Genomic DNA, 23,779 nt, shown 5'->3' with positions numbered 1-23,779 from the left:
TATTTATTTATTTATTTATTTGACAGAGATCACAAGTAGGCAGAGATGCAGGCAGAGAGTCAGGCAGAGAGAGAGAGAGGAGGAAGCAGGCTCCCTGCTTAGCAGAAAGCCAGATGTGGGACTTGATCCCAGAACCCTGGTATCATGACCTGAGCCAAAGGCAGAGGCTTTAACCCACTGAGCCACCCAGGTACCCCTCTGACTTGTTTCTTTTTAAAATAATAAATACAATAATTTTTCTATACAAAATATTTAATAAAGAAAGGAAATAATAAATCGAACAAATATAAAGGATATATTTTTTCTCTTAACCACAAAGAGAAATTATACCTAATATTGTTCAAAGATAATTTAAATCTTATAAATAGTTAAATAAATAAGTTATTAAATAGATACATCAATAGATCAGCATAGTCATCTGAAAGCAACTAGTTCTTGTAGAGCTGATATGCTCTACATGATGTCACTTAATACTCCTGAAAACATTTGACAAATTGATTCCATCATGTCATGATTGTAGCAGAAATGAGAGTCTTTGACCTGGTAGAAAACAAGGAAGTATGATATTATTTGTCAGTGAGAGTCATCACCATGTTGAACCAGGTCTTGTTTCTTGCCCCTTAATCTTTCTTGCAAGGTTATTGATGAAGAGAAAGCTTTCATGATCTCTGCTCGGACCATCTCCCAGGCACAAGGGCTGTATTGTTTCTCTTGCAGATAGAGGGAGATTCTCTGGAAGTAGTTCCTCAAGATGGAGTCCACATTCACAAGGGGCATCTCTCCCACCCCAGCCTCCTGCAGCAGACAGGCTTCCAGGCGGCCCAGTTGCTCAGAAAGTCCCGAGCACAATTCCTCCAGGAGGGTTGTGTTCCAGGGAGCAGGTGAGGCCTCTGTGCAGAAGAGGTGGAAGGTCTTCTGCTTCGTCACATGGACGACAGAGAGGGCTTGAGCCTTCTGCAGCTGCTTGCCATCGAACACCTCTTGGGGGAAGCCAAAGTCATTTCTGTCCCTCAGGCAGGAAAAGGGGGAGACTCTCCTCATTTGTCTTAGGAGCATCAAGGCCCTCCAGTGCAGCAGGCCATGGTCCTGAGGCAGGTCACATCCCAGAGAGCTGAGGGAGTGGCAGCTGAGCACCACCAGGACTACCAAGAAGGAGCAGGGCAGGGCCATTGGGGATCCTGCAGATGTTGTTGGCCTGGCTGGGGTGGGCACGTCTGGATCCATGGCTCTAGGTTCTCTGAACATCTTCCCTTGTGCACGCTCTTAAATGGGGATGCATTAGTTTCCATTTTCTGAATGTTCCTCTTACTTCCTACTTTTGTTTTTGTTTTTCACTTTGCATTCACCAAATGTGTTTAGAGCAGAGTTTCTCAACAATTTCATTTCATTATTGTCTCCCCTTCCCTTGACCCCAGAGTCATTTCAGATATTTTTTGCTAATTGAATCCCTCATGAAATTTTAATGACACAGTTATCTTCTATATCTATTTGTGTCCACTCTATGTATCTGTACTTTATACATAGGAAGAAAAGAGTTCCAAACTTGACTCTCTTATCCAATGCAGGATTAAGATTGACAAAAATTTTAAGCTATAAGTAAATTTAAAAGTTATTAACATTTTATTTATCTTTATAGCTAAGTTTTCAGAGCAAATTTTATTATACTTACATAAATAGTAATGTATTAAAATCATATTCAAATTTAAAATTATACCAATACAATACATAATAATGATGACTGCAATGATATACTTAAACATTTATTAGAAGTACTCAAAACAATTGAAAATTCACAGTATTTTCCTGACATGTATTTTTAGGTCTTAACTTCTAATTTTGCCTCATATCAGAAAATAATTTTTAATTTCACTGACTGCTTGATATTCATCCAGATATTCTCAATATTTATTTCTTTTCAGCAATTAATATAATTATTGTGTTTAATAACTTTAGTAGAATTAAGTGATCAAATATGAACTACTTGCATTTAATTCTAAAGCCCAGTTCACACTGAGGCTCCAACATAAGCAACATAAACAGACAATAATGGCAGCTACTAAGTAAGGGAAGGCCGCCTCTCACCTCTCACAATACAGCTTTAAAATCAAGCAAATGATGGAGAAAGAGTCCTCTGGTGAGCCATCTATTTGATGTAAATTTTATTGCTCTAAACTTGCATTTTCTGTAACTTTCATGAACTCAATGTCAATACTTGACATAAGATACTCAAGAAAAACCAACAAGATAAGAGATAGTGAGAAAATAAATATTAAGGAAAAGGATTTTGTTGAACAGGTTTGATTTAAAGAGCAGCAATCATTGTAATACCTAAGATTTGTTCACTCTCCAACAACTAATTTTTGCACCATTGATAGTAAAAATTGGCAAGTAAAAAAACATAATCAATGTGAATCCTTTTTAAAAGGATTTTTTAAAAGATTTTTGATTTTATTTATTTGACAGAGAGAGAGAGAGAGAGAGATCACAAGTAGGCAGAGAGGAAGGCAGAGGGGGAGAGGGAAGCAGGCTCCCTGCTGAGCAGAGAGCCTGATGTGGGGTTCGATCTCAGGACCCTGAGATCATGACCAGAGCTGAAGGCAGAGACTTTAACCCACTGAGCCACCCAGGCGCCCCTTCTTTTTAAAAAGATTTATTTAGTTATCTGAGAGAGAGAGAGCAGGAGGAGGGGCAGAGAGAGAGAGAGGGACAGAATCTCAAGCAGAGATTGGAGACTGTTGTCCAATGCAGAGCTCCATCTCACCACCCTGAGCTCATGACCTGAGCTGAAACCAAAAGTGGGATGTTTAACTGACTGAGCCACCCAGGCACTCCTGAATCTTTGTTTATATTTTTGCATTTAATTTCAAATTTCCCAAAGGACTTTAAGAGGAATAGATCAGTTGCAAACTGATCTATTCCCCCCCAAAAAGGAAAGTCTTTGTCCTAAATTCAAAACTATAAATATTGATCATTATCATGTGATGAACTTACTCTCACCTTCTATTCTGAACTCTTTTCGTTTTGCATAGGAAGCTACCTTGCCTTACCCCTCTACATTCCTACTCTTTACCTAGAAGTTACATAGCCATCTTTGACATACCAGCTCTTAGTCATGGACTCATTTGGCCCTCCTTGGCACGGGGCCCAGTGCCCTGGCTCAGTATGTCATGTTAACTGCAGCATGCTCTCTGATCTCCTCATCCTACCAGGAGGCATTCATGAATGACTGAACCGGTTTGTTTCATCATGGCTATGTTTGCTAGGACTATATGAGACCATGCCTGATATATCCACTCTACTCTTCCTGGTGTCAACAACGCCTACTGGGATTATTTGCTGAAACCACTGGGATTCTAGTTGCTTTCAGGTGCACAGGGCTCTGGGGTTTAGGCTGCAAGAGCACAATTTTCAGCTTTTGCCCAGCACTAGAGGAAGCCCCCAAGGATGGTCTCATCTCAACTTTGCCTTAACTTGGTCATCACAGAAAAATAACTAGCCTGGTGTCCTACAGAGAGCCACACATCTAAACTCAAATTCTCCCCCATTCACACGGCCTACAGCAACCAGGCTATTTATCCATGAGTTGTGGTAGATCTTTCCTGAAATGTCACTGAATAACCTTTATCCTGAGGTGCTCTGGAGATAACTCAGAGACAACAATGAACAATCAATTGGATGCTCTTTTCTCCATCCATTTGAGAGGGAGACTGGGCTCCACTTCAGTTCGATTTCCACAGTTTGGCAGGCAAAAAGCAGAGTGTGCCTTCAGGTCAAAAAATGAAGATGTGGATTCTCAGTTCTTGGCCCCCTTGCTCTTACTTGCTAATATACCTACTCAGTCTTCTTTGGTACGAAGGATGGTTATATTGTCTCTTTTAGATGGCAGCCATGGAGCTTTTAATGAACTGCTAATAAATGTTTGGAAATTGTTGAAATCTTAACCCTGAAATGATGCTATTTGGTGGAGGCCCTTTGGAGGTGATGAGAGTACAAGGCCATAGACCTGATGAAATTGGGGCCCTTATAAGAGACACCCTGATATTGGATTTCCAACCTCTAGAACTGTGACCAATGAATTTCTGTTCTTTACAAGTTAGCTAGGATATACTATTTTTTTTAAAGCACCCAAAGGGACTGAGCCCTGACCTGCCCTATTTTCTCCTTGGAATATTTCCCTCCAGGGGTCTGTAAAATACCCAAGGGGAGAGACTTCCTCTTACCCAACTTGTTTTTCTAGGCATCCAGTACCAGTCTCCATTGTTTCCAGTGCACCGTCAATATTCATGAGGAAAACAAGTATGGCAATTAGAGGAGAAAGAATAATACCTGCAAATACTACAGAGGTACGCTTTATGTAATGTGGGACTTCAACAGATCTGAAGATCCTTTATAAATTCTTGTTGGTTCTATAAGGAAAGTTAAAATGGAATAGCCAGTGGGGGATTTAAAACCAAAAGAAAACAAGACCAAAAAATGTCTATGGACAAGAAAATTTCCTTCAAATTTGTATTTTCAGTATTTATGGTAGCAGGATGAGAATCACAAGATTGGTCTTCAGTAGAAGACTCACTCTCCTCTTATTTCAATGAGCCCCAAGGACCTGTAAGGAACCACCTCCTCTTGCCTCGCTCACCTACCTCACCTAATGAGGAAATATCTTTGAATTTTACAGAGTGTTCCGAGACCTCATCTCTACCCTTGTGGTGTCAGGCTATGCCTTAGGGAATCAACTTGAATGCTTCTTTCAAAGGGTCAGTGATGCTATCAACTCTAAAGAGTGATAGCCACTGAATCTTGCCCTGGTTTAAATTGTGTCACCAGACTTTAGGTCAGCTGTTTGGACTTTTCAAAGTGTGTGCTGCCAACTTACTGGTTATTTTTCCCCTTAAAAAAGTATTAGTACAAATAATGTAACAATGAAGCCTGCTCTTTTTCATTGAACTTGTTTCCTTTTTATGAGTCATCCCAGCAGTCTTCTTCTCAGTGGAAACTTCTTAACACTGAGACCACACATGAGAATAAATTCGGGCCACACAAATGTTGATGAAGTGATATTGCCCTGCACTGGTACTGTTTGGGTCCCTGAAATCATCCCCTGTGATCCACCCCACGATTCCCCTTTGCAAATGATTGGAATAGACTCAAGTACCACAGACACATTTGGAGTCCTATGCGGAATATGGCAAAGTCACAGAAGAGACGGTTCCGGTATCCCTGAATCACTGTTTGAAGAAGAGCCAAACAGTGGAGTCATCTGAGCAGGAACTCCTGTTATAGTTATATAATATATAACATATTACATAAGATATTATATAATATATATGATATTATATATATAATATATATTCCTTACATATATTATATATATATAATTCCCTATATATAATTCCCTATATATATATAAAGGTATACAGTTATATAATTCCTGTTACAGTTTTCTGTAGATCAGTTACAGCGGCCAGCATTCATTTAACTGACACATGTCTTCAACAAAATACTATCCTCAAGTACTTTTCCATAAAGGATTGGACTTTATATTTTGGAAATGTAAAATATACCCCCAAACTTAAAGAGACTTAAAAAAATTACATCATAAAGTCATTTATTTAAGAAAGTAGATCATGTTCTCTCTGAACATGTTTTCTGTAAATTCATTCTAGACAATACATTTTTTTTTTAAGTTCATGATTTTGGTTCAGCTATTTCTCATCTGATGCTCAGGCACAGCGGCTTTTCTGTTCTGTTCTGTTTCTTTTCCTTCAGATAAAGATGGATGCTTTGGAAGTCCTTCTGGACCATGATCCCCACACACAGACAGTCAGGGTTTTCTTCTTCCCTGGGCTTCCGGTGTCCCAGGCAGCGATGAAGGCTGGAGAGGAGGTCGTGGAGGGCAGCGTAGCTCCAGGCAGCCTGACTGTGGTCTGTGCTGAAGAGGCTGAAGATCTGTGGGAGCATCTGGTGGTGGAAACAGGTGCTTTGTGTCTTCTGGATTTGGGTGATGGTCCGTCTTTCCCAAGAAACTCTGAGGTAGGTTCTGTCCTTCAGGCACGTGTGAGAGGGGACGGTTTTCAGCTGTCTCATAGTATGAGGATGTCGTGTACTCTGGGCTATGGGTCCAGGCAGGTGTCTAGCAAGGGAGCAGGCAGGCAGGCAGGGGTGCAGTGGATCAGGGCTCCCGATACAAACTCTCCCCATTACTATAGCTTTGAAACAAATTATTCTAAAATGCACGATCCTAACTTGGAACACACCCCTCTGGATGGCTGGGGATGACTTGACGGTTGGTAGACATTTTCACTGCTATGTCTGCTTACAGACACTGCTTACAGGTTTCAGCTAGGATCTCAGCTGGCCCTGGGTGCAGGAGCACCTCACTCTAACTTCTCCTTGACGTCTCCTTGACAGACTGGTGGACCCAGTACAGTTGCACTGTGTACATGGGGCCCGAGGGCTCAAAAAATGAGGGGCCCAGTGACCAAGCTCTATCGTCTTTCATGATCTAACCCAGTAGTTCTCAGTGAGAATGATTTTGTTCCCCAGGGGACTTTGGGCGATGTCCTGAGACATTTTTGGTTGTCGCAACTGATGAGGGCTGTTACTAGCATCTCGTGGATATAAGCCACGCATACTTCTGAATGTCCCCCAGTGCACGGGACAGGGCCCCACCACAGAGAATAGTCTGGCCTCAAGTATCGTAGTGTCAAGGGTGATAAACTCTAACATAAACTTGGAAGTCACACGTCATTATTTCTAACAAGTTCTTTTATAAGCAATTACCAAGCCCTCCCGTATTTAACGGGAAGTGAAATAGATTCAACGTTTTGAGAAATGGCAAAGTTCTCAGGACACATGTGGGATGGGAGATATTGTCGTAGCCATCTTTGGAGGGCAGTCTGTCGTGGTGTCTCCCTGTGATTTCTTTTGCTCTTCAGTGATTTTTTCGTTCTCACCCTGTAGGTTGTGTGCCAAGCCTATGAAACCTGCTTATCATCTTCCAGGTCTTCAGAATCAATGTTTCCAAGAGGGCACTTCTCGTTTCAAGGGACTTGGGTGCAGATATGATCACATTGCTGATTTTTTAATATTCAAGTTACCTGCACGATAGCTATGAGAAAGTAACAGACAAGATTTCTTGGTTATAGATTTCCCCCATCCTCATTTTTTTTTCTTTTCACATTAGTCAAAGAAAGAGATTTGTTTTTTCCTAAAATCTCTTAGATATCTAAAAAACAGTTTAAAACATTATTTCTGTGTATAAAATAAAAGGGGGCATCTGCCAGCCTCCCACTCCCCCCCCCCAAATTTAGCAGCAAACGATCCTCTCTCTGACCACCAACAGCACAGATGGGGCTGAAGATTGTGCTTACTCTCTGGTTACTCTCACACTCCTTCCTTTCCTGGAATGTAATGAAGCCCCGCAGGTGTAGACCGACAGCAACAGATCTATAGTCAAACCAAGTCTTAACTTCTGCTGTGAGAGCATTTATCATGAAGAATCATGATAAAGTTCAGTAGGAAGGGGTAGAAAGGGAATTCTTTTAGGATTTGAACTTGGACTAATGATTCTAAGGAAATCAGGGAAAAGAATATCAGGCTCTGGGCAAGAGAGCTTGAGCTGGTGTGAGCTAGTGTTTCTCCTGGAGGCCCCAGGAACACAGTGGAGCTGGGGTAGTCATTGGTAAGAAAGCAATCATCACTCAGAGGCTGAGAGGATTGTCCCATGGGCCATGGGACTGCGGAGAATCCTGTTCCTGTTTCCCTGGAAACTAGAATGGTAGAGGATGAAAACCTGTTACATGAAGCTTTGCGTTTAGGTTGGAAATTGGGTTGCTGTTCTTTTGTGTCCAAGTGGCCATGTGGCTCACAGTCTTCAAAATGAGGGTACACAGAAATGTGCAATCAGAGAAGCAGATAGTAATCTATAATGTGAGAGAATAATGTTTCTCAGGACTATATCCTTGATATTTATAAAGGAAGGTTTTATAGGTCAAATGCCCAATTTGGGTAAGGAGAATAGAATTATTGGGGCTGTGGAAGAGTTTAGGTCTGGGGCGTGAAGGCATTTTTAAGAGCTGCACAAGGCTGTTCAGGAGTTAGACTATTGCTGAGATTTTTTTTTTTTTTCTGTGCCCTTAGTCTCCTGAAAGCCAGCAGTGGGGGGTTAAAAATAAGGTGGACTAGAGACAAACCCATCACTCTTTCTGTGCAGGCCTGGAGCTTAGGGGTTGGCAGGTCCTGCATGTTTCTTGTGCCTGATACCACCATCTTTACTCATCTCCCTAACAGCACCCTGAACATGTGTGTGATTAAGTATTCAAAAACTGCCCATTTTTTCAACTAGAACAGCTGGGTCCTGTGACGTCACTGAGGTGTAGTAACAACCACAGGCAAGAGCAATGGACCAGAATGATCAGTTGTTTTCATGATTTTTTAAGATAAAGCGTCCAGTTGGTGACTTGTTTATAGTTCAGGTCTGGTTCATGGCTGTGATAAGATGGCTAATTCTGTCATTCTCCTGAATAAAGCCCCCTCCCCACTCCTGTCTCTGCGTAAGATCAAGGCTTCATCAGACTTCAGTCATTCTCAAAATTACACCCCTGATTGCTACTGAGATCTTGATGGGGCTTCTCTTTTCTGTACCAGTAGATACTTCACGTCAGCAGGGTGTTGTACACTGGGAATGTGGACTAACTGGAAGCGCCCAGCAGGGAATCCTCATCCATTTCTAGACATTGGGTCTGGGAGCTAAGTGGAGAGAGATCATGAGTTTGGCCTACACATAGAGGTTCCCTGAATGAGAGCCATGAACCTGTTGTGCATGGCTGAATTAGCTCCCAGATCAGTGGTGAGGATGAATATAGAATATATTGAAACCCAAGAAGTGAATGAAGTGGACAGTGTCAATGGAATCCATAACCTCCCCCTCTTGCAGGATAAAGTCAACGGTTCAGGGCCTGGGTGAGCTCAGGAACGGAGAGCAATCTTGAAGGTTAGAAAACTCTTTCCCTAGTCTTTGAGCTTAAGTGACATCTTCATGTGTGTCTGTATACGTGATATATAGAAGGTTTTATGAAATTTGTGATTTTCTCATCTAGCGAAGGTTGGAGACATTAATAAAAAACTGAAGTAAAAATTTTTGCCTAGTATGAAGAAATAAATGTTATTACAGACTCTAGGATTCTATATTGAGTATGTTTTGGTTAATGATTACAATGGATTAGAGTTGTTTTTTTTTTAAAGATTTTATTTGTTTGACAGAGAGAGAGAGATCACAAGTAGGCAGAAAGGCAGGCAGAGGGGGAGGGGGAAGCAGGCTTCCTGCTGAGCAGAGATCCCAATGTGGGGCTCAATCCCAGGACTCTGAGATCATGACCTGAGCGGAAGGCAGAGGCTTAACCCACTGAGCCACCCAGGCGCCCCTAGTGTTTTTATGAATCACGAATTCCTGGATGGAAGAATATTTCCTTCACTTGCAAGTGATAAACTATGTTTCCCAACTAGGATAAAGTTGTTTGAGTCAGTAAAAATTAGACCTGCCCTTTGACTCATACATAAACAGATGGTGCTGATGGGCAAAGGATGATAAGCCTCTACCTGTATAGTAACAGCTTTCTGGAAGACCGATCAGTAAAGAGCCGGAACATTCTGTGGACTTAGAACGGCGGTTTGGGCTCTACACAATGAAACACCTGACCTTGGCTGCTGTCATCAGCTTTATACTCCTCTTGTTCTAAGATTGCATGAAGTATAACCTTGTTCATTCAGCTCTATCTAGAAAAGAAATATGGGACTATGTGTACTCTTGATAGCCTTCAGGAGGCATCAGTAAGAAGTCACCTGTTTTCAGTCATATCCATCCTGAGGAAAAGAATGCTTTATGTATGAGAATATTTTACTCTGAGACAGTATTTTGGAGAATTAGAAATGGGTAGTTATGCCACTCTTACTGTTCCCATAGCTGAGAAACAGGCTTTCTTTGAGCCCATGGATGGTACTCTAAAGAATTTGCATCAGCTGGTTCAGAAGTTACTGTGTGGTTGTGTAAATACGTTGCTGTTGGGGCTGAGTGAAAGCCATGTGACTGGAGCAGTGATCCGATCCTAGCATCCATATGGGCAAGCCAATATAAAAAGCCCTTTGAATATTGTAAGTTTGTCAGATTTATTTATACCTGGATATATTGCATATTATATTCTTTGTTATTGCAAAATATTTACTCTATAAGTGTCTTCATAATGAGGCTCTTTGCTAAAAAAATTTAAAAGGAATGGGGAATGTCTTCCCTGCCCACCGTCCCCTGAAGGAAGGCATGCAGTAATGGGTGTGGATGCTTAGATAAAATGTTGCAGACTTTTGGGGGCATCTGCCTGGCTCAGTGGGTTAAGCTTCCAACTCTTGGATTGGCTGAGGTCATGATCTCAGGGTCATGAGATCAAGCCCCTTGTGGGGCTCCAAGCCCAGAGTGGGAGTCTGCTTAAGATTCTCTCCCTCTCCCTTTCCCTTCCCCCTCTACTCCTCCTCCCATGTGCAATGCCTTGGCCCATGCTCTCTAAAATAAATAAATAAATAAAATCCTTTAAAAATGTTATAGACTTTAGGTAGTTGGCAGTTTATATGGATTAATCAATTAAATAAAGGTCAAAGCAATTTAAAATGTATATTTTTATTTGATGCCAAAAAATACATTTCCTTTGATTATCTGACCCACTATATCCACCAAGTTATCATAGGTTTTACATATTTATTAGGTAATTGGGTGTGTGAAGACTTGATGCTGCACAAATTTATTGTAGTTTTTGTCATTACTGGGGTTTCTGGGGTTTTTTGCTGTTGCTTTTAAGGAGATATATTTTCTGGAATCCGTCTAAAATGAGGACTTTTAATTCCAACCAGTAGATGGCAGAATAATATCAGTCCCTAGAAAGTGGTTGTTCACTGTTATGAAGTAAATAGAGGAATAAATTTATTATTCATGCATTTGGTTAAGGAACACTTTACCAGTTCTGCACTGTGAACAATCACCTTCGATGAACAAAAGCAAGAACATCTCTCTTTAACAAAGAAATTAGAAAACTACAATCACCCCTATTAAATTACCTATAAGACATGATGACATGTGTCACTACTATAATTTTCCTGGAAGTATTAACCAATCTTTCAAGTTATGATACAAATAATATAGAACAAGGTTTTTATACTATACAGATAATATAATATGATTCTCTAAGACGAAAACACAAGAGAATCCACCCAAAAATCTGTTATAAATCAATGAGACTAATGTTTCATCCAAAAACTTAAGAATCAATGACAGTAATGATGTCAAAAAACCAACATGCTAAACCCATGCATTTCCTATACTTTTGCAATAAAGTTTGGAATACAATGTGAAAACAAAATCTCATTCAAAACAGCAATCTATATACCAAAAACGTGAAGAAAAGGTTATTGGAACTGAAGAAAGACCCTAAATGGCCCATATAAGATTTTATTATATGACTTTAAAAAGCATAAAAATTCAGGGAGAAAGTAAAAATTATTCAAAAAGGGGTGATGGGAACAACTGGATAATAATTTGAAAACATACATTAGATTTTATGCTAGAAGTATAGTAAAAAGTGATATTCATAACAATAACATAAATTACTAGGATAATTATACCATACCACAGTGGGAAAAAATACACTAGAAAATATTTAAAAATGACAAAGGAAAAGTAATTTCACTACATTGCCAAAAAAATTTTGCATATTAAGACACATACTTAAGGAAATAAGATGGGAAAATACTTACTGTAAATAGACTAATATTAATGTAAAAGGGATTTTTGAAAAATTATTTTAAAAATTCATGTTCATTTCAATCAGAAAGAAAAGCAATTTGAATAAGAGATAAGCAGCAAATGCTCCCTTAGCAAGTTAAGAATTAGAGCTGATAAAGCAACTGATAAGGATGAGAAATGTGACATCAGTACTATGTAAAAAAACAGCAAAATTACCACCACAAGTTCAAAATGCAAAAAAGATGGACATATTTGACTGCATTATATGGAATGGGTAAAGGTGGTCAAAAGGTACAAACTTCTACTTATAAAATGAATTAGGATATAGGGTACAGCATGTGACTACAGTTAATAATATTGTATATTTGAAAGTTGCTGAGAGTAAATCTTTTCTTTTCTTAAAGATTTTATTTATTTATTTGACAGACAGAGATCACAAGTAGGCAGAGAGGCAGGCAGAGAGAGAGGAAGGGAGGCAGGTTCCCTGCTGAGCAGAGAGCCCAATCCCAGTACCCTGAAACCATGAGCCAAAGGCAGAGGCTTTAACCCATGAGCTACCCAGGTACCCCACCTGAGAGTAAATCTTAAAATGTTCTCATTCCAAGAAAAAAAAATTTGTACCGATGTGTGGTGATGAATATTAATTATACTGACTGTGGTGATTATATATCTATATCTATATATATCTCAAATCATTATATTGTGGACCTCAACTAATACATGTCCATAATATCTCAACTAAAAAGTTGAGTAGACTTGTCCCCATAAAAATGCCATAAATGGAGAAAAAAAAAGACTTTGCAGCAAATAAGAGATTTAAAGTAAAAGACAGGAAAAAATGATTCACAAGTGAAGAATACACATACTCAATGAACAAAAATTTCAGTGTTGTAATAAGAAAAGAAGAAAAAATCCAAACAAGAAAACTAGAACTGTAAAGATTTCCTTCCAAATAATCACTAAACACATTCTGCTGGAAATGCATATTGGTGCACTCTTGGAATATATTTTAAGAGCCTACACTATTTGACTCAGATTTTACTTCTTTGGAATTTATTATAGAGTCAGACATGGACAAAATTTTATGTAGGAATATTAAATCTTGATCAATTTCTAATGAGGGTATTTAATAGATTAATTAATTAATCTATTAACAATAGATATATTTAGGGTAGATATTTAAATATACTCATAGGGAAATGGAAAAAAATATGAAGGTACATTCATGAGTGCAAAATTGTACAGACATCTAATACTTTCTAAGAAAAATAACCTATGAAAATCATTAAGATAAAATTAAAGTCAAACCATATAAATCAATGGAATAGAATACAGAGCCCAGAAATGGACCCTCAACTCTATGGTCAACTAATCTTTGACAAAGAGGAAAGAATATCCAATGGAGAAAAGACAGTCTCTTCAACAAATGGTGCTGGGAAAACTGGACAGCCACATGCAAAAGAATGAAACTGGACCATTTCCTTACACCCCACACATAAAAATAGACTCAAAATGGATGAAAGACCTCAATGTGAGACAGGAACCCAACAAAATCCTTGAGAACACAGGCAGCAACCTCTTCAACCTCAGCCGCAGAAACTTCTTCCTAGAAAGATGCCAAAGGCAAGGGAAGCAAGGGCAACAATGAACTACAGGGACTTCATCAAGATCAAAAGCTTTTGCACAGCAAAGTAAACAGTCAACAAAACCAAAAGACAACAGACAGAATGAGAGAAGATATTTGCGAATGACAAATCAGATAAAGGGCTTGTATCTAAAATCTATAAAAAAAACTTACGAAACCCAACACCCAAAGAACAAATAATCCAATCAAGAAATGGGTAGAAGATGGGGCGCCTGGGTGGCTCAGTGGGTTGGGCCGCTGCCTTCGGCTCAGGTCATGATCTTGGGGTCCTGGGATCGAGTCCCGCATCGGGCTCTCTGCTCAGCAGGGAGCCTGCTTCCCTCTCTCTCTCTCTCTGCCTGCCTCTCTGTCTACTTGTGATCTCTCTGTCAAATAAACAAATAAATAAAATAAAAAAATAAATAAATAAAAAATCTTAAAAAAAAAAAGAAATGGGTAGAAGACAACAACAGACATTTCTGCAAAGAAGACATCCAAAATGGGGGTGCCTGGGTGGCTCAGTCATTAAGCCTCTGCCTTCAGCTCAGGTCATGATCCCAGGAGATGGAGCCCCGCATCAGGCTCCCTGTTTGGCAGGAAATCTGCCTCTCCCTCTCCCAATTTTCCTGCTGATATTCCCTCTCTCGCTGTGTCTCTCTTTCAAAGAAATTAAAAGAAGAAGAAGAAAAGGAAGAAGAAGAAGAAAAGGAAGAAGAAGAAGGAGGAGGAGGAGGAGGAGGAGGAGGAGGAGGAGGAGAAGGAGAAGGAGAAGAAGAAGAAAGGAAGAAGAAGAAGAAGAAGAAGAAGAAGAAGAAGAAGAAGAAGAAGGAGAAGGAGAAGGAGAAGGAGAAGGAGAAGGAGAAGGAGAAGGAGAAGGAGAAGGAGAAGGAGAAGGAGAAGGAGAAGGAGAAGGAGAAGAAGAAGACATCCAAATGGCCAACAGACACATAAAAATGTGCTCAGCATCACTCATCATCAGGGAAATACAAGTGAAAACCACAGTGGGATACCACCTCACACCAGTCAGTATGGCTAAAATTAGTAAGTCGGGAAATGACAGATGTTGGTGAGGATGCAGAGAAAGGGGAACCCTCCTACATTGCTGGTAGGAATGTAAGCTGGTGCAGTCACTCTGGAAAACAGTATGGAGGATCCTCAAAGAGTTGAAAATAGAGCTACCCTATGACCCAGCAATTACACTACTGGGTATTTACCCTAAAGATACAAATGTAGTGATCCAAAGGGGCACATGCACCCAAATGTTTATAGCAACAATGTCCACAATAGTCAAACTATGGAAAGAACCTGGATGTCCATCAATAGATGAATGGATAAAGAAGATGTGTATATATACACAATGGAATACTATGCAGCCATCAAAAAACCCCCTGAAATCTTGTCATCGCATCAACATGGATGGAACTAGATGGTATCATGCTAAGTGAAAAAAGAGGAATTTGAGAAGCGGGGGTGGGGGGTCGTGGGGGAAGGGAGGGAAAAATGAAACAAGATGGGACTGGGGAGGGAGACAAACTATAAGAGACTTAAAAATTTTTTTTTTTATTTTATTTATTTGACAGAGAGAAATCACAACTAGGCAGAGAGGCAGGCAGAGAGGCAGGCAGAGAGAGAGGAGGAAGCAGGCTCCCTGCGGTGCAGAGAGCCCGATGTGGGGCTTGATCCCAGGACCCTGAGATCATGACCTGAGCCGAAGGCAGAGGCTTTAACCCACTGAGCCACCCAGGCGCCCTTAAATTTTTTTTTATTTGCCAGAGAGAGAGAGCGAGCGAGAGAGAGAGAGAGAGAGAGAGAGAGCAAGCACAGGCAGGCAGAGTGGCAGCAGAGGCAGAGGGAGAAGCAGGCTCCCCGCCAAGCAAGGAGCCCAATGTGGGACTCGATCCCAGGACGCTGGGATCATGACCTGAGCCGAAGGCAGCCGCTTAACCAACTGAGCCACCCAGGTGTCCCCATAAGAAACTCTTAATCTCAGGAAACAAACAGAGGGTTGGTGGAGGGTCAGGGGAGGAAGGGATGGGGTGGCTGGGTGATGGACACTGGGGAGGGTATGTGCTATGGTGAGTGCTATGTACTGTACCTGTACCCCTAGGGCAAATAATACATTATATGTTAATTAAAAAAAAGAAGTCAAAAATTATGATGCAAAATGCCAACTTTATTAGTACCAACTATCCTTCACTAAATGCTGTGCATGTCTTATGCCAATCACTTTGTAACTTCTCAACTTGTAATTCTGATAAGATACCACAATTATTTTTTATTTTTTATTTTTATATTTTATTTATTTATTTGACACAGAGAGAGAGAGATCACAAGTAGAGCAGCAGACAGAGAGAGAGGGGGAAGCAGGCTCCCTGTGGAGCAGAGAGCCCGATGCGGGACTCGATCCCAGGACCCTGAGACCATGACCTGAGCTGAAGGCAGCGGCTTAACCCACTGAGCCACCCAGGTGCCCAGATACCACAATTATTAATACCCACCATAATGCCATTGACAAAAGGGTAAACGTTAGCTTTGAGAGCTTAGGGCCTTTCAGTTAATAATTGGTTGAGCTGTGGATAGGACATTGGTTTTATTTCTCTTGGATGGTATGTTTTTGTAGTTTTGAATGAAATGTTCTGTAGGAGAATACTTTGTCTTTGTAATCAAAACCAGGTAATTTTAATTATGAACCAGAAAAATACGAACATGAATGAATGTGTTTGCTTTATGGGTAAACTACAGGAATTCTGTTGGCGAGAAGGGAAAAAAAGAAGTATGGATTTGAGTAAAAACAGAATCTGTTTTTCTTAATGCACATGTATTTGATAATTAGGAAAAAAGCACATTATTTTTTAATATATAAATATTTTATAAAACCTGAAGAAAGTCATAATGATAGCAGTGTATGTGTTTCAAAGTTGGATTTATTTCCTTTTATCATCCAGATTTTAGGTTAGGGTCTGGCATATTTGAAAAATATTTAACAAATGTCTGTACCTATGTATATGTATAATATATCCAATGTTAACAGAAGTTACCCTTGGCATGTGGAAATCATTGATCATTAACAGTTTCACTTTTATTTTCCTGACTTTCTATAATACACATAAATTACTTCTATAATCAGAAAAACTAATGAACATTAATTTTGAAACTTAGAAAAATAAGAAACATTAAAAATATCTAATGTGTTGGGGCACCTGGGTGGCTCAGTGGGTTAAAGCCTCTGCCTTCAGCTCGGGTCATGATCCCAGGGTTCTGGGATTGAGCCCCACATCAGGCTCTCCGCTTGGCAGGGAGCCTGCTTCCCTCTCTCTCTCTGCCTGTCTCTCTGCCTACTTGTGATCTCTGTCTGTCAAATAAATATATAAAATCTTAAAAAAAATATATCTAATGTATTTTATCCTTTTTTTCAGTCTTAATTTCCCATAAAATATTATCAGCTTATGAAAGTAAAATCTCTTTCCAATCATTTTAAAGTCACCGAAAATTTCTTTATCTATAAACAAAGAATTCCAGGTGTAATTAGTAGCATTAGCATACCATCAGTCACCTACTCTAGGACTGCCAAGATAGCTGTCCACTGCAGAAAATTCTAAAAGGGTGAGAGGTGGAGCGTGTGAGGCTGGAGGTAGGGGATATAGGTGGAGTAGTTAGCTTATCTAGTTAAGCAATTCTTAGCTAGTTACAAAGCAACAATTAACTGTAATAGAAGGCAAAAACCTTTTTTCAACAAGGTAAAGAGAAAAGCTTGTGCAGAACAGAAGGCAAGCAGGGCAATACCACCTCAGCAGGTGAGAATTAGCACCAAGAGTAATACATCAATACTACATAAAACAAACAAACAAACAAACAAAAAACCACAGAATTATCCCTAAAAGGTCAAAATGCAAAAAGATGGACAAATTTTATCTCTAAAATTAACTGAATGGCCCTGCCTTTGTAAAACTGTAATAGATTAAGAAAAAGAAATCAATGCAAACAAATGCCAGTTAAATTATATTTATTATATAAAGAGATCCTATAACTTGGTATGAAAAAAACAAAGCAAGTCCAATAGGTATCACAAGGGTAAAGGACATGAACATTCAGAGGAAACAGAGCTACTCAAAAAACACAAATATTTTACCTCATTAATAAAGAAATGATTGGGATGCCATTTCTTGCTTATTTAATGCACAAAGTTAACATCAATTTCTACTTTTTCTATTTTCTAAATGTACTCAACTGTGCTATTTTTAGTAATAAAAAATCAGTCATTTAAAAAAACATAGAAAGTATGAAATTTTCTGCCAAGGCAGAAATCATAAAAAGCATTAAAATGAATCAACACTTGTATGGGCAGTAAGGTTCAGATCCCTGGAAGCCAATTCCTTTTGTCTGGGTTCCTGAGTTGTATTATGGGATTGTCAATGAAGAGAAGATCATTCCTGATTTATACTATGACAACTTCCCAAGTGTAGGGATATATTTATATGTATGTGAATGTACATATGTAAATTTTTCTTCAGGTAGGCAATTATTTCAGGAAAGTACCTCTCCAGAATCACTCACTACATACAAAGATCTCCTATGACTCCTATTCACTGAAAAGATCTCATTAAGATCTCCCCATATGATTCTCAACCAGTAGGGATGCCCCTGGTATTTCAGAGGCTGAATATCTACTTTAGTACCTGTCTGAAAATCAGCAGTGGCCTAGGCTTTCTGTAACTGGCTTCTTAGGGAATCTGAAGTTGGTCCCATTTTTTAGACACAGACAAAGGGACATTTTTCTGATTTGAAACAGAACTGAGTCTATCTCCTGCTTGCTCAGATCACAGCCTTGAGGCAGATCCCACAAAGCTCAGGACGTACACTGCCTAGAGCAACCACCCCAAATCAAACGATCATGTTAGAATGACTAAGTTGGGAGACTGAACTTAAAAACCTACAGCTTTGTTCAGCATATTTCATTCTTAGCTTTCCTCGTGTAAGTTTTACTGAACAAAAAGGCAGAATAGCAGAGCTTACTTAAACTTACTCAGCAAAACCAATTCTCAAAAACCTGAACTCTGCTAAATAGCCTGTATAAAAGCAACTCTATAGAAAACAATACACAGCAGAAAAAGTAATATGATTCATCTGAAATAACAATTTAGCCAAATGACAGATCTGGTAGTCAACCTAATATGTTGTAGCCCTTATCTATCTCAATTTAGTATGACTCTATACTTATTTTCTGGTACTGAATTCCCACTTGAATAGAAATAGCTGCTAGGTAGAAGAAAAAAATTAATTTAAAAACAATTTCCCTATAGCTGAAATACCAATCAATTTAAAAATTAAATGTGTATGTGTATGGATGTATGGATGTATATACACATGTATGTAATGTACATACATACATATTTATATTCTCTCTCTCCCCTTCCCTCTCTCCAGAGAGAGATACAAAACCCTGACTTAGGGCTACACTGTTTACTTCTCCTATCTAAGAAACTTCACATATTCTGAACGCACTCAATTGGGTGAATTGGCAACGATGTCAAAAACTATATGAGAAAAGGGAGGTAGGTGATAATATTTGGTGACCTTTTGTTTATTTTAGAACAGGGCAGGCAGCCTCCCTTTGATGTTTTGAAGTCAAAGATGAAAACTTGCAGCTCTGAAGCATAATGAACATAATTATACATATACTACAATCACCTACAATTTGACTTACACAACACCACAAACACATCTCAAACATTTTTCTACGTATCTTTTTACATTTGTTAAAACAGCTGGCTATGTTGAATACATTTTCAGAATGCATTTGTTAACCATATGATAAACACAGAACCAAACAAGACAAATAACATCAATTACCATTTTATCTAATAACTGTACCAATCATTATAAGATACAACCGAAGGGGAAGTGTGAGATTATCCATGATGCACTGCAAAGGTACTACATTTTAGTCCTAAGAATGATCTGAAGGTGCTGAAAGAGGGGATTCTCTAGAAGGTGATCCAGGGTTTTCCTCAGGTGGAAAAACTGTGAGAGTACAAGCTCGAATGCCACCAAGTGATTCTGGAAGGTCAAAAACTTTATGCCACTCATCCTTTTCTGGGTCATATTTCTGGACAATTTCAACCATACAACGATTATTCCAAGAATATCCACCTACAACATAGATTTTATTTTCAAAGACGGCAACTCCAACATCACTTTGACCTCTTAACATAGCAGCAATTGGTGTCCACTGGTCAAGGGTTGGCGAATAGTATTCACAGCTTAGAACATCATCATAATCACTTGTTCCTCTGAAGTGATTGCCACCAATGACATAGAGCTTGTCTCCAACTGTACACATGCAGTGCAGACCTCTGACTGTGGTCATTGGAGCCTTCTGTGTCCATTTGTCTGTATCTGGGTCAAAACACATGAGCTCATTCTGGAAGGTGTCATGAGTAATTCCTCCTGAAATATACATTAGGCCTCCATACACTGTTCCAGCATGGCCATAGTGGGGTTCACTCATTTTTGCAACATAGCTCCACTCATTCATCCTTGGGTTGTAACATTCTACTGTGGCCAGTTCACCAGCTGCACTTCGCCCACCAACAGCATATAAATGTCCTTTGAGGGCACTCAAGTGGAAGAATGTGCGCTTTTCATTTAATGATGCAACCTGCATCCATTTATTATACCGAGGATCAAACCTGAAAACTGTATCAACAGCAGTTTTTCCCTTCGTATCATAATTGCTTTGACCACCAACTACATAAAGAAAGTTTCCAATGACAGCAATACCATGCTGGTAGCGAGGAGCATCCATGGGGGCTAGAGATCTCCATTCTTGTGCCCTTTCATCATACATCCGTAATTCTTTACTGACAACCAGCTGCTGTCTCAAAACTCCTCCTAATGTGACCAAGTGTGTCGAGTCAGATCGAATGGCAGTTCTATCTGACTGCATCACTGGCTGCATATATGGCATCATTTGGTAATTGCTAGCTTCTAAAAGCAAATTCACACAGGTATTGTCTGTTCTCATGAAATCTACTGTCTGCACGTAATTGATGAGATCCTGGGGGGTCATCAATGGAAATCGAATATTCTTCATTAATTTTGCAGCATAATCCATCCGAGGGTCTTCCAACCTTAGCCAGCGACAGGCAGCCTTGAAGAGCTCAAGTTCAGAACAGTGCTTAAGACTATTACTAGAAAGCACAAAGGCAAGCCGTTCAAAGGGGAGTTTCAGAAACTCCCCAGTACTCAGTAATGCAGGAAAATTCTTCAGGATGAAATTATTGACATATTTATCCACTTCGATAAGATTGTAGGTGTTAGCAATTCGTCCAACTTCAACACAGTTATCTAAAGAGACTCCTGAAATAAGAAATACTTTACAGAAGTCCAAAACAGGTAAAATTTGTAAAAAGCTGGCAGCTTCAAGTGTGTCCTGGAGATTGTCCATATTAAGGGAAAGTTTTGCAGTATAAATAAAATCAATTATTTTCTTCAGACCAACCTTGTTCACCCCATGTAGCTTAATGCACATTAAATCTTGTTCTTTCATACCACCTGTGAACATCGCCTTGAAATAATCACTGGCAGACGCCATCATAGCTCTGTGAACGGGGAAGATTTCATCTCCATCACCTGGTACCAGGGTCACATCACAAAGCAAGCCTTCTATTCTAAGCTGATCGAAGCCTTGCAATACCACCGAACTGTGAGTATTGCTGGTAAAAAACCGTGTGGTTCCTGCCTTGCAAGGCTGCAGATGGGCGGTGACGCCCATTTCACCGTTACCAAGAGACACTTTCATGGGAAAGCCTTCCTCTGGCACACAGATCTGTGGCCGAGCACGCAGTTAGAACCTGGAAGCTTTCAAGGAAACGAGGCAGCCCAAAGAGCAGGAGAGCTCGCTTTCCTTTTCAGGGGCAAGCAGTCACTGTGGCGCCCCTCACAACACACCTGTCAGTCATCCACCGAAAACTGTTCCACAACAGGACCACAAAGGGTTGTGGACCTCAAATCTGATTATTATGCAGATGATTCACCAGAAGGCGGTTAAGGGACCTGGTTCACCTGGTCAGGCCTGCGCTGCCGCTCCTCCAGCAGTTCTGCTCCGGGCCAAGGGCGAGGCGCCGCCACGTACTCCGACTCGGGAGGCGGCGAGGCCGGCCACCTCAGCGAGCGGCCCGCTGCGCCCTCCGCTGTCACCAGAGCGCCGCCTCGGCGACTGTGTTGGGACGAGGGCCTGGAACACGGGCCTGGCTTGGGTCTGGGCCTGGAACACCGGCCTAGCCGCAGACGCCGAGCCCGTCCTTCCGGAAAAGCCTTGTCCCAGGATCCCCCGGGCTAGGAGCGGCCGAGGCGACTACTGCGGCTGCGCAGCCGCCTGCTCGCGTCAGTGGGCGGACGTATGGGGGATGGGGAGGAAGGGAGCGGGAGGGGCCGAGGGGGCTGTTGGGGAGCTGCGGCGCGGGGTGCCAGCGAGCTGGCTGGCCTCTCCGGGTTACTCCGTTTGTGGGATTCTGTGGGCCCCAACGGGTGCACGTATGTGATGCTGCCGGTTTGGTATAAACTTGGCACGGCATCGGAGCTCTCCGGCTAAATTCATACTTTCTCTTTAAGATTTACATTTCCTGGCTTCTGCCTTTGAATGAAATGCGGCTTTTGTATAAATTGAAAAAAAAAAAGCGCAGAAGAGGGTCTACTGGCAAGATGCTGAAAACTGTTCCTCAATAAAGCGCTTGAGTTAGGATTTTTATCTTGCACAATTTTAGTAACACCTCAATTATAATTTTGGTTCATATTTTCATATTACTAATCAATTAAAATGCATATCATGTGTCTCTAAATACCAAATTGTGACCATAGTATGTAAATAATATAGCTTGAATTTTTGCTGTGCAATACAATTCTAAATTGTTTTCCACTCATACATTTTTAAATGGCTACACAACTTTCCGGTGACTCTACATACTATAGTCTCCCTTGGCCATTATTTGTTTCTGAATATATACCTTCTTGTACTTCATTTTTTATAGTCTCTTAATAAACTAAAATCTAGGCACAAAGGGTTCTCCTTTATTTAGATAAACACTAAGGATTCAAGACATATAAAAATTTCTTTCCAAATGTTGTCACCAGCAATGTTTGTGCATTTCCCCTATATTTATTTTCACTTTATGGATATTTTCATTAACTTGAATTTCTTCAGTAGTATATTTCAATTTTGCCATATGAATAAATACATTTTGACACAATTTCTTTCAACATTTCCCATGGTTTGAAGAGTTTAATGTCTTTTAAATCTATCTAGTTTTTTTTTTTTTTTTTTTTTTTGCATATGCAAACCAGTAAGAATATAACTGTATTCTAAAAGATAACAGCCCAGGGAAGAAGGGGGTAGTGGCAGGCAGAGGGAGAAGCAGGGAGCCCCACGTGGGACTGGATCCCAGTACCTTGGGTTCATCACCTGAGCCAAAGGCAAATGCCTAATGGACTGAGCCACCAAGGCATTCCTATATTTTTATTCTCTTTATTTAAAGTTTTACTGTCAAATCTTTTTGCATTTGTTCATTTTTAATAAATAAACACAAAGACTTATTTTGTTGCTCAGCTGAAGGTACAGTTCATTCATCCATTAGATTCAATTTAAACACTTAAGTTGCTAAATCACAGGCACTTTCCTTGCCTTCAAGATAAAAAGCTGAATAAAGAAAGTGCCAGGGGCATGGGTGGCTCAGTTGATTAAGTAGCTGCTTTCCACTGGTCATGATCCCGGCAGTGTCCTGGGATTGGTTTCTTGGAATTGAGGCCTGCATCAGGCTCCCTGCTCATCAGGAGTCTACTTCTCCCTCCCCCTGCTCTTGTGCTCTGCTTGCTCTCTTGCCCTCTCAAATAAATAAAATCTTCAAAAAAAAAAGTGTCAGCCCTCTTAAAACTTTTCCTCTTTGTTGGAAGAAAACATAATAGTATTAGGCAATCAATTAATTTCAACTGCATCATATACTACCATGGTCAGCAGAAGAAAACAAAATTATCATCTATCACCAGGAACTGGAGGATGCAGAAACACTGAGCCTTGATACTTGATGCACATTTCTAGAATTTGCAGTGCTGTGGCAAAAATGTAAGCTTGGGAGCTGAAGTATGCCTGCTCCCAAAAGGCCAAGGAATAAATGAGGTCTTATAGAAATACAAAATAGGAAAACTACTAAAAACTGAACCATAGGGACCTTCACAACTTCACGTAGGGAAAAGAAGAAGGAGCATGAAAAAGCACGCTAGAATAGAGGCAGCACAATAGGATGACCAGGAGAGACTGGTGATGAGAGAATGTTTAAGGGAAGAAATGTGTTTAAGGGAACAAATGTGTTGTCGGGCAC

At 40.1% G+C, this 23,779-nt stretch overlaps 3 protein-coding genes across 3 annotated transcripts; all 3 read right to left on the bottom strand.

Annotated features, from left to right (window-relative positions):
* Positions 1 to 573: 573 nt before the first annotated feature.
* LOC123953165 (interferon alpha-1/2-like) lies at positions 574 to 1,206 on the bottom strand. The gene has a single exon (XM_046023166.1). The coding sequence runs from the start codon at positions 1,168 to 1,170 to the stop codon at positions 574 to 576; it is 597 nt and encodes a 198-aa protein (XP_045879122.1). The 5' UTR covers positions 1,171 to 1,206.
* Positions 1,207 to 5,706: 4,500 nt separating this feature from the next.
* Positions 5,707 to 6,081, bottom strand: LOC123952581 (interferon tau-2-like). Its single transcript, XM_046021844.1, has one exon. It carries the CDS (start codon positions 6,079 to 6,081, stop codon positions 5,707 to 5,709), a length of 375 nt encoding a protein of 124 aa, XP_045877800.1.
* An 11,311-nt stretch (positions 6,082 to 17,392) lies between these two features.
* KLHL9 (kelch like family member 9) lies at positions 17,393 to 21,252 on the bottom strand. The gene has a single exon (XM_046023706.1). The coding sequence runs from the start codon at positions 21,205 to 21,207 to the stop codon at positions 19,354 to 19,356; it is 1,854 nt and encodes a 617-aa protein (XP_045879662.1). The 5' UTR covers positions 21,208 to 21,252; the 3' UTR covers positions 17,393 to 19,353.
* Positions 21,253 to 23,779: the final 2,527 nt, after the last annotated feature.

The sequence above is a fragment of the Meles meles genome, chromosome 11 (assembly GCF_922984935.1).
Source record: "Meles meles chromosome 11, mMelMel3.1 paternal haplotype, whole genome shotgun sequence".
Taxonomy (NCBI): Eukaryota; Metazoa; Chordata; class Mammalia; order Carnivora; family Mustelidae; genus Meles; species Meles meles.
The sequence above is the reverse complement of the archived record's forward strand: the minus strand, read 5'-3'. Positions and strand labels throughout refer to the sequence as shown.

Coding starts and splice junctions, on each gene's coding strand:
- LOC123953165 (XM_046023166.1), bottom strand. CDS start 1,170: ATGGCCCTGCCCTGCTCCTTCTTGGTAGTCCTGGTGGTGCTCAGCTGC.
- LOC123952581 (XM_046021844.1), bottom strand. CDS start 6,081: ATGAGACAGCTGAAAACCGTCCCCTCTCACACGTGCCTGAAGGACAGA.
- KLHL9 (XM_046023706.1), bottom strand. CDS start 21,207: ATGAAAGTGTCTCTTGGTAACGGTGAAATGGGCGTCACCGCCCATCTG.